Consider the following 13,817-nt stretch of genomic DNA (forward strand, 5'->3'; position numbering starts at 1 on the left):
ATGAAACCCTCTCAAGGTTTCCTTTTAAGTCACAGTTAGTGCAACCAGCTTTGATCACTTATAAGTACCAAAACATAACCATGCATATCATCATTCACCTCTCTATAAAAACCCGTATGTTCCCATGAACAAAAATTATAAGCTATCGTACAAAATCTTAGGGACGCTGTGTATATAGGGCCATATCCATGATCTATCTTCAAGTTCATCATTAGGGCATTCTTTATCCAGGTAAAAGTCTTACCCATTTTCAGAGTGGGAGCCTAAGCTAGCCGAGTGTCATGTTTGCTCTTTTGTCAAAGATTATGAGAAAAAGAATAGATCTTAAAGATCAGCGATATGATATCCTTTTTGTACTATAAAATATTACCCCCCTAAAATGAAAAGTTGATAAACTAGTGCCTGCCTATAGCTGGAATCAGGCCAAGACAAAGAGAAAATGACCCCATATATCTAGGTTAATCATAATGTTTACCATCAACCAAAAGCCGAAACATGACAAATAGGAAGAGTTTTATTTATTTATTTTGAAAAACTACGGTTTTAATTTCTGTAGGGTTATGTTTAATAAGAGTGGATATGCTAGATATTGGAGCTTTTACATAGGGTTCCACTGGTTCGGTGTTCTTTGTAGGACGAATATCGACCAGCTACTATCTCTAGTGTGTCTGCCATTTCCTCCTTCACATTAACATTCTACTTTCAAGATTCCCTTCTTCCATTTATGATCATTTTAAATTTGCTGGACGCTTTCATCTGTATTGTGATTTCTCCGTTTCATCACCATCAATCAATCAATCAAGATTCAACTTCTACAGTTGTAGTCCTTTTTCCTTGGCGAGATATTTCGTTGTCAAGAAAGAGACCAATGCATGAGATGCCCCCTTTGTAGTTTTCTATCTTTTATACGTCTCCACGATTGCTAATTTTAATGTAACAAAATATATAATTTACCTCACTTTTTATAAAAAAATCATTTTATTCCGTCAATTTTAATTTTATCACATTTATTCATTTAACTTTCAAATAGCGAAATAATTTATTTTTTATAATTAATATGTGCTATTCAATAATTAAAAATTAAAAGATTATAAATATATTTTCTAGTTTTATAGAAATTAAATTATTTAAAATTTAAAAATTAAAATAATAAATAAAATAAAAATAAAATTGGTGAGTAAACTTTTCCTGAAAAGATTTAAGTAACAAATTATACCTTTGGCCTTTTAAATTTAGTATAGCCCATTATCCTCATCCACGTGGCAAATGACTGCCTTGTCCATGTGGAATTGCACTTTGGTAGGTAAAACCGTTTGGCTAATATATCACAGGTCGTGAAACTAGTAAATTAATATTGGCTAATCAACTAAAACAAATCCTTGGGCAATCTCTCTAGTATCTGGAGAGAGACTTTACCATGTTCCTTCCTTTTTTTATCTTGCTAGGACTAGTCACTTTAGATTCATAGATCAATTGGAGAGAGAAAGGCCACTCCTTTCCCAATTCAGGCGTGGATCTTCCTATCTGCGTTTGGATTAAAATATAAATATTTTTATTTTTGAATTCACTTGTAATGACGATGATTTTGGAGGGTTTTTGTTTAGATGCTTGTGTTCGTTGATGTTATTTTTCTTATTCTCCCAGTGATTTTATTTTTTTTATAGATGGTTCTCTGTCGCTGACGATTTTAGTTAAATCATCTCAAAGGACGTTCATGATATTCATCTCTGTTTTGAATTGCTCATACTATTTATAGGCTTTTTTTTAGTCTTAACTTTAATTTTCTATCTAGTCTTTGTCGAGTCTTTTCTAGTGTTTGTGAGTGAGATTTTTCTCCTTATTGCTCTATGTCAGCATTAATTTTATCTTTTGAATTTTTCCTCGTAGTTTCATTATTCTTGAGCTTGCATTTTAATTTTTTCTTCTCCATCTGAATTAACGGTAATGATATCTTTATTTTTTTTACTTAGTAAAATTTTTAAATTTTCTCGATTGAAGTTGTCCCCATAGTTTGGCAAATTTGAGGCGGCGAGTAAGAAAATTCATTATTTATTCATTCGAATTCTCATACGGATTAGGTCTACTCGGTTAGTTTAAGGTTAAATTGGACCTTAAACTTTTTGCACCCCGTGATAAATTGAGTCTTAGGCTTGAAGTTGTTTCTTTTTTTTTTTTTTTGAGTCTGACACCACTGTATTTGGCCTTCCCATATGACTGATCATGATGTACTTGGCTTTATGCCATTTTTAATGCACTTTTCTACTTTGATAAAAAAAAATATTGACTAATAGATTTCGTGATTCTATTTTAATTAATTATACCGACTGGTTTCAATTTTAAAACTATATAATATTGTGTGGCCTGCTAATTGAGGCCCACATTAATTTATAAATTGAATTCAACTATAGTTCATATTGAGCTAAATACATATTGGTGGGTTAGGTTTTGGTCTTTTTAAGGAGTTTGGTTTGGGTTACTTGAAGACAAAGTATGAGACATGATTCAGATACCACACCTAAGTGAGAGTCCAACCATTTCAAAACAAATAATATAAAATTTAAAAAAAAATTCCAATTTTGAAAATAAATTTCTCCCTCTCTGTTAAAAAAAAAAAAGAGAAAAGAGCAACAGTACTTCCACCAACGTGCATTATCCTTTCTGTACCAAAACAAAGAAAAAAATAAAAAAAAGGAATCCCTGTACCCATAAGTACCTTGAAATCACGCGTACACTACACGATCCAAATGAGATAAAACAGTAGCCAGCGATTCCATCCAATGGGGTCCAGCGTTGAAGCCATGATTTTACAGGCGCGTGGAAAAATGATAAAAAAGGAGTTGCTTATTTTTCCATGATGGAGAGGAAAATAATGGAAAAATTGAAAAAATAAAGAAAATGGAAGAAAACATGGTTTTAATTGAAATGGAAGCGTCAAACATGGAGTTGTGATTTTACGGGTGGGTTGATTGATTGGCCACTTCCATTTCAAATTCTAGGGTTAACTCATTTTATCAATATTATCTCCATTACATTAGCCAATATATTTTTGTTTCCACTTCAAATTAATCATTTTAAAAATGTTAAGTCTAATGAATTTAAGAAAAAATATTTCTAACATGCTTATCTTTTTATTATTATTATATAGAATTTCAGGAATGTAGTCCAAATAGAAATTGACAGCAGCATTGAAATAACAAAATGTGGGAATAGTCAAATTCATTCAGATATCCAAATCTCGTGGATTTCAGCGTATGTATTTATTTATTTATTTCAAACTCAGACTCAGACTCATGCACGCGCACTCAAGCAAGAATCCGTTGATCTGAATTAATACTATATTTCCTCTCCATTTTTAAATCTCTATTTAAAAACCAAAAAATAAATCTACCTTTGGAGTTTCCACTCTATTGTTAGAGAAAGAAAGAGAATACATTTCAAAAAAAGGTTGTGGAAAGAGAGAGAGGGAAAGGGAATGAAAATTATCAGAGAGATCATTATTCACTCACTATCTCCACAAGTTCCAACCTCTGCAATTCCTTTCACTGCTTTCCTTTCCTTCTTTTGCTCTTTCTCTCCATATCCATTATCATTCTCAGCCTCGTTTCCATTTTTGCTTTTTTCCAGAAAAGGCCAAAATTCTATAGTTGCATACCCTTTATGCTCTAACAATGCATACATACACATAATATCAATATCCTAATCCTCGATCCTCGAGAACACCACTTAAGCAAAACACTACCAAAGATTTCAATTTCATTTTGCTGCAATTAGGTGTTGGATTACAAGAGCAGAAAGTTATAGAATCCGAGGCAAATTCCAAGATGATCCATGTGTATATAAAGGAAGGTGGAAAGGTTATTGATTGAGAGAGCTCCGTTTTGAACCCAACAGAATCTGTTTAAAGATTAAGTAGAGGGAGTGAAGCGTTGCGTCCTTTTTGGGGAAGGCTACATTTTTTACCGCTATTTTTTTGGGTGTTCTAGTTTGATAAAGGGTTGCTTTATAGCATGCGAGTTGGTTTTCATAAAGGAGGGAGCAAAGAGGGAGAGATAGAGAAGAAGAGAGGACAATAGTACGTGAGCAAGTGAATAAAAAATGCAAGAAACGAAGAAGAAAAACAATGGCGGCAATGAAGATTCCAAGAAGAAGGAAAGACATATAGTTACCTGGACTCAACAGGTCTCTCTCTTTCTCTTCTGGGTTTTCTTCTCTCTTTTCGTGCTGTTTTTTCTTGTATTGGGAAAGTTGATTTTTTTTTCTCCCTTTTTCGACTGAAATCCCGTGCGTGCAGGAGGATGATATTCTCCGCCAGCAAATAAGCTTACATGGAACTGAAAAGTGAGAATATTACTTAGTTTTTTATTTATTTTCTTTTATGGTTATCTGGGTTTAACTAGTTTTATTAAGAGTTTGACACAATAAAATTAAGTTGTTTGTTCGTTTGACTTTATCACCTCAGTTGGGCGATCATTGCATCTAAATTCAAGGACAAAACAACAAGACAATGTAGAAGAAGGTTAGTTAATGATAATGGTGGTGTTGAAATCGAAAGCATTCATTGATTCATGTAATTGCTTTATTTATCCCGTGAATTAGACAGACAAGAACTTCTATTTTGTTTCCTTTCAACTACCAGCTTCATCTGATTTGGTGTGTTGGTATTGTTACTGTAGATGGTACACATATTTGAATTCTGATTTCAAGAAGGGTGGATGGTCGCCAGAGGAAGACATGCTTTTGTGTGAGGTAATCAATGCTATATTTGTGCATTTTGTAGACTCCATAAACCGGTACAGGTTGTTCATGTTATGTTCTTTAATGGTCAAGTAATGATGCCATAAGGTTCATTCTATAGAGGTTGAGCTTTTATTAACTTGTATAGCCTGTCTATGCCTGACTCTGCTCCTTTGAGCATTCTCTCCCTCTCTCTCTCCCTCTCCCTCTGAGTTATGTATTATTAGATCTCAAGCTAATGAAATGGAAAAAAAATAAAAAAACAGTACTTCAAATTGGCTGGACTGAGAAATGCTTGCTGTTCTTCCAGTATAAATGTTGAGCAGATACAGCTATTACCTCCAGTCTAGATTGGGGTTATCTGATAACTTGAGATGATCTGCAGGCTCAGAAAATATTTGGTAACAGATGGACAGAAATAGCAAAAGTTGTTTCTGGCAGGTATAAACTACCTTTCGCCATTATAATCAGAAACTTCTCTTTGATTATGTACTTCTGTCTTTGCTTAAATGTGTTGCTTATGCAGAACGGATAATGCTGTCAAGAATAGGTTCTCTACTTTATGTAAAAAGAGAGCTAAATATGAGGCTTTAGCAAAAGAGAATAGAAAAACATATATTAACTCAAACAACAAAAGAATCCTCTTCCATAATGGATTCAATGCAGATGGAATACTGGAAAATGCAGCACCTGATAAGAGGACAAGGTATAACAGCTTCACATATCTGCATAGTGTAAAGTTGTCAATTCTGAATGGACTTCATATAGTAAAATTCGTGTTCTTTGTTATTCAGGAGGTCCCACATCCCTGATCATTCAGAACATTGCAAATTGGCAGATAGATCACACCCAAAGCAGCAGTCTAGGCCTCCCTTAGCAGAGTTGGCCCAAAATTTCAACAATGTTCAAGTTGCTGGCCAGCATAATGCCACCAGTGGCAAGGAGGTCTCAATTCATGGTAATCACCTAATACAAAGATTTTTGAATTATGACGTGATTAGATTGCCGAACAAAACTTGGTAGAAGTTTCACAGAAGACAACAGAAGTTTTGTGAATTCACATCTTTATCAGTTTAGTTTGCTTTGATCTCAATCTAACCTATTTGAAACTTAATATGTCTCTTTCTTCCTGTTTGTTTAGCGACTAAAAAAGGTAAGATCCAAGGAACTTTTCTCAGAAAGGATGACCCGAAGATAACTGCTCTGATGCAACAAGCGGAGCTTCTCAGTTCACTTGCATTGAAAGTTAATACAGAGAATACAGAAAAGAGTCTAGAAAATGCATGGAAGGTGAGCTTGTCTAGTGTACTTGTACTAGACCAGTCTTTACTAGCATATGCAGTAGTGAAGTTAGAATCTCTACCTCGGGAAACAGAGTTATTGGGGGGGGGGGGGGGGGGGGGCAAAGGGGGTTGGGAGGGGTAAGGTCCTAAAAAGTTATGGGGACCAGACGTGAGCATGACACCATGGATAGTGTAACTGGGGTTTCAAGTTTATTATTCTTAAAGAAAATGGAACAAATTGATTATGTTGCTTTTAGCAAACTTAGTGACTAGAGGACCCTAAACTTCTTTGAGAGGAAGTGATATGATGCATGCAGATTTAACATGTCCTCATATTTTTCAGTAAATTTGATCTTCAGGTCCTTCAGGATTTCCTCAATCAGAAAGATAATGATACTCTCAGATATAGATTCGCTGACATTGATTCTCAATTCGAAGACTTTAAAGACTTGATAGAGGATTTAAAGAGTAGTAATGATGGAAGTCAACCATCTTGGAGGTGATAAAATCTGTTTGGCATGAAATTCTGGTTAAAACAAGTTTTGCACACCACAGAATGTCTAATCTCTGGTTAAAATGATGTAGGCAACCTGATCTATATGAGTCTCCAACCAGCTCTGAGTACAGTACAGGATCAACTCTAACGCCTTATACAACTGCTGGCAAAACTGAACAAAATCAGGTTGAGGTTGGTGAACTTCATGAGGATGTTCCAAATGAATTACAGTCAGTTCTTACTAAAGAGCAAAGTAATACAGACGAATGTGAGAAAGGAATTATTTCCTTACCAAATGTAACTCAAGGTAATAAATTTTCGTAATCTCATAATGGCATAAGATGTGAAATTTTTCTTATTTATGTAAAGGAGAATCCCATAAAATTACATTAGCTGATGAATCAAAATGCATTGCAGGGGGCACATTTCCATCTTTTGATGAAGACACAAACGCAGATGTAGTTGTTTCTGTCTCATCAAGTACAGAGTTCAGCTCCCCCTTTCAAGTTACCCCAGTTTTCAGATCCTTAGCTGCAGGGATTCCCAGCCCTAAATTTTCAGAAAGTGTAAGTTAACTCATATATTGGTCTTACCAGATTGACATTGGCCATAGTTCACAATGCTTGTGAACTTTCACCTTCTTACTCTTAATGGTAGAAGTAAGTAGCAGTAGTGGCAGTTATGGTTCAAATAAATGTTAGTGCTGATTAATTATCATGGCACTAGCAGCAGAAAAATCATACGCGATCATAATACTACTAGCTCCTACCTGGGTATGACTATAGGGATCACTGGTTATCGAAGTCAGCAGCAATGTTCATTGATAGAAGTGTGAATGAACTGCGCAAGCTGCATCTTAAAGAGCTCAAGTTTGGTTCATTAAATTTATTCGAGTTCGAGTTACTCACTTAAACTCAAGCTAAGTGGACCCAAGCTTTTAGTAAGTTACGTCTTGAATAGTTCATGAGCAGCTTGATTCATTTACAACCCTATTGAGTATCGCTTTAAAAATAATAAGTTTAAACTAATTATTTTTAATTAAATGAGAATACGTAAAATCAAGTATAGTTCTACATGTTCCCTATCAAATTGTTAATGGACACTAAAGTTACATGATTGTGCACTCCTAGTTCCTATTGCTAGTTGCTAGTGAATCTAGATTGAACGAAATTCATTAAAAGATAAACATAATATCTCGTCTGAACTCATGTTAAAGTACCACCCTTTTTGATACAGTCTCTCATTTAGGCGTGGATAAAGTTCCTGCAATTAAAATACAGAGCATATGGAGCTAAAGGTCGGCTCCAATTATGGTTGTCTTTCATGAGTCTCTAGCATTAGCTTTTTTGTTATCATCTTATATTCAAACTAACTTGTATGTATATGTAACTGAGTATTTCTGAAACTCAGCCTTACTAACGTCTATCTCTCTTTTTTGGCCTTTTTTCAGGAAAGGAACTTCCTACTAAAAACACTTGGAGTGGAATCTCCTTGTCTCAATCCAAGCACAAATCCTTCTCAACCACCCCCTTGTAGAAGAGCCCTCCTCCAAAGTCTATAACAAACCTCTCTTAACCATCTCACACAAAGAAAAAGGTGTAGCCCCTTGGACTCCACTGTTGAGTTCTTTTCTTCTTTTTTCTTTTTTTTTTTTTTAAAAAAAGTATCAGTCTCATAGGATTGCAGCCATCATGGCCCAAAGTTTTATTGGGAGGCATATCAGATCTGCATTCCAAGATTCCATGTCTAGGATGCAACGGTGCATTCTAGCATCTCAGACACATCTAACAATGTGATCTGAGTTCATTCTTCTTTTCCCTTACTAGAACAGCAAGGCCCCAATACTCACATTTAAAATTCAGTGTGCTTTTTAGTGTCTCATTCTTTTGTCCTGTTGTGATTCAGTTTAGGGTGTTCCATCTTCCGATCCAGTTTTGGGCCTTTGATTCATATCTGTACAGAACCTAATGTATAAGTTATTAGTCAGAGTGTAATTATACATTGGCAACTCGCCCATATATAATTAAAGAAGCAGAGGGGAAAAGGAAAAAAAAGCAAAGGTTAAAGGAGGATTAACCAGCTGATTGGATTCCTTTTCGTTGTTTTTGAGTGTGCATAGGATATAGAATAAGTTTCTCCCCTTTTCTTTTAGATTTCTAATGTAATAGAAACATGTTGTTGGAATGAAAATGTGTTTTGGTCTTGGTGTGCAAGTACTCCTTCTGTATCTATCTGCATTTGTACTACTAAACAAAGTATGAGAATTCTGCAGCAGAAGTTCAACAATGGAGCTGCAGAGAAAAAAAAGCTTTTAATGAATTTCTTCCTTTTTTACTTGCTCTGTGTTCATGGAAACCAGAGAGAAAGCGAAAAGAAAATGACGCAAAGAATGGTTGTGATGGGAATCAAGAAACCCATTGTGACCATATTGCTGCATTTTCTCCCCTTGTATCAAAGCTCATTGCTTTCAAGAACCAGAATTCTGCTTCTTTTGCTGTAAGGAAATAAGAGTTAGAAATGGAAAGTTAAGGGTAAAAGGAGAGGGAACCTCATGCAAATAAAGTGCACTCACTGGACACAGGGTGAAAATTATTAGGAACGGCCGGGCCTTCTCACAAGGATCTTGACTTGCTATTTCATTACAGGATCTATTTCGCTTACATTTACCGATTCCTAGCTGTTGTCTAAATTTGAAATCATTGCACTTTTTGGCTACAATGATCATATAAAAGAAGAAAAAAACAGAGTGGGGAGGGAGGGTGGAGAGGAAGGATGAATATGAAGTTCAAAATTGTTAGAATTCCTTTTCATGCAGCCTTTCTCTTCTTCTGCAGTTTCTGCAACTTCTTCCACTTGATGTAGATTTGACATGACAAACCTGAGAAGACCATGACTACGCAGCCCCATTGCTTTGTTGACAAGGGATTGCCGCTCAACACTGAAGACACCACAATGCTAACAAACTTGCGGGTTGTGGTGATGGTGGTGTTAGCAAGAGAGCCAAATCGGCTTATGGTTAAAAATATGAAATTCTGCCCAACTGCACCACAGAGACAATAGAGAAAAATGTCCCAAGCTGCCTCAGGATGCTGCTTACAGAATCGAATTGCCTCAAATCCAATGCCCTGTGGCCATCCAAACATGTAGAGTATGTTATATATGGTACCCCATAAATTCATTCCCAGCATTATATCCCAGGCAGTTGTCTTTGGATACCTGAAAAAGACAAACGGATATGAATGAGAAATGAGGACGAAGATGGAAGACGGAATAAGTGCATTTGTCTCCAACAAAATAATAATAATATTATTATTATTATTATTATAAAGCTACTGAATATATCATTCACCTCCAAATGAAAATAGCTGACAAATTCAATTAATTTTCACTATAAAACCAAGAAAAAGAAAATGCTACTGTATCATGATGTCATACGGTCAGCTTTGAATCAAAACTGAAATAAATGCAAAAAGAAAAAATATTTTCAGATGATCATACCTTGCAGTCAGTGAATCCTGAGTTGCATTTGTAAATCCATCAAATGCAAGGTTCAGAAAGCAAAGGCCATATCCAAGGGGTGCATTTGGATGTGCCAGCTTGCTGATAGTCTTTGAGCTAGTCTGAAATCAGTCACAGCATGTTGACATAAAACTAAGAATCAGAATTGAAATTTCATTGATTCAAAATAAGTAATTTGAGAAATTCTCTGAATGCATTCCTGACCTTTAATAGTGCGAAAGTAGATACCCCTCCAGCAACAAGGAAAGTACATACATACTCCGGAAAGGTGTATCTGATACCATAAACTAAAGTGCCCATCAACATGACTGCAGAAGGTAACACAGTCCATTAGTTATTAATAAAATCCATTAGATAGATAGATGCCTAGGCTCCATTTGTTTAACGGAAAATATTTCACAAGAAAATGTTTTTCACGTTTTTTGATATTTGGAACACTCATGAAAATTAATCAACAGAATAATATTTTCTTGTTAAAAAAAAATTTAAATAATGTTCAAGAAAAATGGCTTCCTCTTTTTAAAAAAGAAGTCACTTTCTACACTCTGAGAATTTTATTAATACAACTATATATAAATTTCTTAACCTCTTTTATTTTTAAAATTAAAACTAAAAGATAAAAAATAAAATATTTTCATAGAAAATATTTTTCAAATACAAGTTATTTTCCACAAACAAACAGACATTTAATCTACATTTGTAAATACATCCAACCATAATCAATTTTCTGTATTTTTTTCAAATGAGCATACATATCTCCCTGCAAGAAATCCACCATTACCCTACATGATCTCATGCATGGTCATTATTAAGTTACCAGCCATCATAAGATACTCGAATCCCCAAATTTTTATGGACTTTATGAAATATTATTTCTTACCTATGAAACATTTAAATTTCCAATTTATAGGTTATTCCAGTTGTCTTATTGCAGCAAGAAAGCATGAAGTCCTCTAACACAAAATACCATAACCTGCAGAGGCTCTCTATGACTTGCAACACAGTTTGAACAGTTAGTAATTGACAACCAGCAAGAATTTTCTCAACAAGTATTTCACTACAATTATTTTATATATATAATATATATATATATATATATATATATATAAAGAGGGAAATGACAATGACAAACTTCAAACTAGTAAGTTTGTAGATACAGCTGAAAGGGCATTGTCCTAATTAAGCATTGGAGTTCATAATAATAATAATAATAATAATAATACTAACAATGTACTAAGGCCATAGACGGAACAAAACATTTTGGACATTTCCAGGGCTATAAAAGATGTTGCATTCAATGACTACATCAGGAAAGGCAATCACCGTGTAAGGATATCAACCACCCTCCCCCCAACACAAACATACAAAATGTCATCAAGAAAACAGCAAGCAAAGTTATCAAAGCAACAGCACTAGAATATTAATTAAAGAAACTTCTTCCATCAGCAAGCACAGCCAGAGTGTGACCAGCAAAAGATAGTCCAAACAAAACAATTAAGGATAGATAAGTTGTCCATCTCGTAATGTGCAAGAATGAGTACTGATTTAACAACAATGCTGACCATCTTGGAGAAGATTAATCAATCTTGTGGGTAGAAAGTAAGAAACTACAAAATCATTATATTATACCTGGAATCATTTTTGAGGATTTTGCCAAGACCTGCAAGCACCAAGAACATCATTACTATAAAAAAATATCAGTACACAGCATAGCTGAAGGACAACAATGATAAAATCGGTAAGAAACATTCAGCCTCATAATGACCAGCCCGAAGCTACCTGGAATTAAAGCACATTTAGGATATGCATGCAGACGTCAACATAAATGAGTTGCATAACCTATAAAAGAAATGGCTGCAACAGTGGGATTGGGAGAGTATCATCTAAGCCATAGTTATCAAGCTATAGACTCATCAATGCAACTCAACTCCAATAATAATGCATTTTTTAAATAATATCATCATATACTCTTCATTATTGTATTTAATATCACAAATTTAAATTGGTCATGGAAACAAAAAATGTTCATGATGTACAAAAAAGTTCAACATGCCTGGGCAGGGTAACTAATGTACTTTAATGCTTCAATCCCCATGGCAGGGCCAATGGTATTCGTAATGCCCGCACTCCAGTATGTCCACCAGGGAGCACCGCCAGCAATGCTTCTGGACCAAATCTTTATCACTGTAGAATAACAAGCAATTTTCGCATAAATTACTCATATTTTTATTTTTACTTACAGTAAGGAATGTCTAAGAGAAGGTACAAAGAAACTCACTTATGTAAGACCAGATTAAGCAGACTACATTTTGTGCCAGATTTAGGAATGCCAGATGCTCAAACCTCTTCCCATCTGCACCAAATCGCTTTGTTGATCTAAAGAGAAAAATGGCTATCTATTATACCAATGTCCAACCTCAACAAGTGCACTAGTTTAAAGAGAAGTGATTACTCAAAGACAATTGAGGTCCGAGTTGAATCAAATGCATATGATGTCCATAATCTTCATTTCAGTTACAAACCTCATTCCTCCAGGCACTCGATTAAAATTGAAAACCACGTGTCCATTTGCAATAAAAATGCAAAACGGGAATGCTAAAATTAGAGGGCTAATAAACTATCAATTTCAATCTTGAACCCTAACTCCTAATATAACTATATTGCTCATTCCATCCCTAAATTTTTCACCGAAATCAAATTCTCGTCTAAAACCTGATTCTCAGATCCATACATTCACAAAATGCACCTTTATTTCTAAAAAGCAAACCGAACAATATCATTCTTTTTTAAAGAAAAAATTGCATCATCGGAAAATATAATGACAAAAGAGAGAGAGAGAGAGAGAGAGAGAGAGAGAGAGAGAGATACATACAGAATTTCTTGGAGAACGCCTTGGTAAATGTAAGCCGACCAGATTCCGACGACGCAGAAGGCCAGCACTAACAGTCGCCGGAGGCCGGCGCCATGAGCTTCCATTTAGAGCCGGAATTCCCGATCGCAAATTTTTGGCGGGGTTTTCTCGATTTCTTTGTTTTTTCAGTTACAGACACAACAATAACAGAAAATGCAACGGACTGAAATGACACACAGCAAAGGGCAAAATGCGAAAAATTGGAAACTTGGAAAGACACGGTGTTTTAAAGTTTTAACGGCCAAGTTACGATTTACTTCGTGTTACTGTGAGGGAGGGAGAAAGTGAGACAAGCGCGAAGCAACGTGGTTTTACCACGTGGAAGTTTCTTATTGGATCACTGACCACCTTGCCTTTCTAATTGGCTGTTGGAACGCAGAAACTTACACCGCTTTTATTTCGTAATTAATACAGCGTATTAATCAGATCAGTAATTACATTTAAAACATTTCGTATTAGTTAATAGTACTATATTGTAAAAAAATTCAAAAATTAAATTACGTTTGCAAAGTAGTAATCAAACATGGAACTAGGGCCGAGGAATCGATTAGTTTGATTCTGAATTGAATTCAATCCAAAAAATTAAAAATTGAATTATAAAAATATTAAAATTTAAAAAAATTAATTATAAAAAATAATTAAATTAAATTAAATCCATAAAAATCCATTCAATTCAATTCAATTACTTTAAACTGAAATATGTAATTATTTTTAGTTTATATCAACAATCACTTCTATTTTTAAATGATCAATCCAAACCAATGGGAAGTTGTTCATCCTATTGTCTAAGAATTTTAGTACAGGAAGGATAAGAGATCCATATGTCCACACATACAAGAAAACACAAACCGAATATTGGCAAAGAATCTCACAA

At 34.7% G+C, this 13,817-nt stretch overlaps 2 protein-coding genes across 5 annotated transcripts; one reads left to right on the forward strand and one right to left on the reverse strand.

The window, feature by feature from the left end:
• The first annotated feature begins 3,333 nt into the window (after positions 1–3,333).
• LOC110610549 (transcription factor MYB124) lies at positions 3,334–9,482 on the forward strand. 3 transcript variants are annotated; one of them, XM_043960379.1, is made up of 13 exons: positions 3,334–4,179; positions 4,292–4,338; positions 4,460–4,516; positions 4,674–4,746; positions 5,120–5,175; positions 5,261–5,440; positions 5,529–5,692; positions 5,876–6,024; positions 6,377–6,516; positions 6,603–6,820; positions 6,931–7,079; positions 7,964–8,109; positions 9,348–9,482. In XM_043960379.1, exons 1-12 carry the CDS (start codon positions 4,096–4,098, stop codon positions 8,072–8,074), a joined length of 1,428 nt encoding a protein of 475 aa, XP_043816314.1. In that variant the 5' UTR covers positions 3,334–4,095; the 3' UTR covers positions 8,075–8,109; positions 9,348–9,482. The 3 variants fall into 3 exon arrangements, with proteins under 3 accessions (XP_043816314.1, XP_043816312.1, XP_043816316.1); XM_043960377.1 differs by lacking the exon at positions 9,348–9,482 and having other exon boundaries at positions 3,336–4,179; positions 7,964–8,729; XM_043960381.1 differs by lacking the exon at positions 9,348–9,482 and having other exon boundaries at positions 4,107–4,179; positions 4,430–4,516; positions 7,964–8,729.
• On the reverse strand, positions 9,097–13,168 carry LOC110614964 (UDP-galactose/UDP-glucose transporter 3). 2 transcript variants are annotated; one of them, XM_021756661.2, is made up of 7 exons: positions 12,905–13,168; positions 12,311–12,408; positions 12,086–12,216; positions 11,662–11,692; positions 10,237–10,340; positions 10,012–10,133; positions 9,097–9,729 (listed from the first exon to the last, which is right to left on the reverse strand). In XM_021756661.2, exons 1-7 carry the CDS (start codon positions 13,006–13,008, stop codon positions 9,321–9,323), a joined length of 999 nt encoding a protein of 332 aa, XP_021612353.1. In that variant the 5' UTR covers positions 13,009–13,168; the 3' UTR covers positions 9,097–9,320. The 2 variants fall into 2 exon arrangements, with proteins under 2 accessions (XP_021612353.1, XP_043816321.1); XM_043960386.1 differs by lacking the exon at positions 12,905–13,168 and adding an exon at positions 12,485–12,851 and having other exon boundaries at positions 12,311–12,385.
• Positions 13,169–13,817: the final 649 nt, after the last annotated feature.

This window comes from Manihot esculenta, chromosome 1 (genome assembly GCF_001659605.2).
Source record: "Manihot esculenta cultivar AM560-2 chromosome 1, M.esculenta_v8, whole genome shotgun sequence".
NCBI classification, from domain to species: Eukaryota; Viridiplantae; Streptophyta; class Magnoliopsida; order Malpighiales; family Euphorbiaceae; genus Manihot; species Manihot esculenta.

Bases quoted from the DNA above. Each gene is read 5' to 3' on its own strand.
- LOC110610549 (XM_043960379.1), top strand. From the start codon at position 4,096: ATGCAAGAAACGAAGAAGAAAAACAATGGCGGCAATGAAGATTCCAAG. The intron at 4,180-4,291 runs GTCTCTCTCTTT...CCGTGCGTGCAG, and splicing joins TAGTTACCTGGACTCAACAG to GAGGATGATATTCTCCGCCA. The intron at 6,517-6,602 runs GTGATAAAATCT...AAAATGATGTAG, and splicing joins GGAAGTCAACCATCTTGGAG to GCAACCTGATCTATATGAGT.
- LOC110614964 (XM_021756661.2), bottom strand. From the start codon at position 13,008: ATGGAAGCTCATGGCGCCGGCCTCCGGCGACTGTTAGTGCTGGCCTTC. The intron at 12,217-12,310 runs GTGAGTTTCTTT...GTTATTCTACAG, and splicing joins CTTAATCTGGTCTTACATAA to TGATAAAGATTTGGTCCAGA. The intron at 10,134-10,236 runs GTCAGGAATGCA...GACTGATTTCAG, and splicing joins CTACTTTCGCACTATTAAAG to ACTAGCTCAAAGACTATCAG.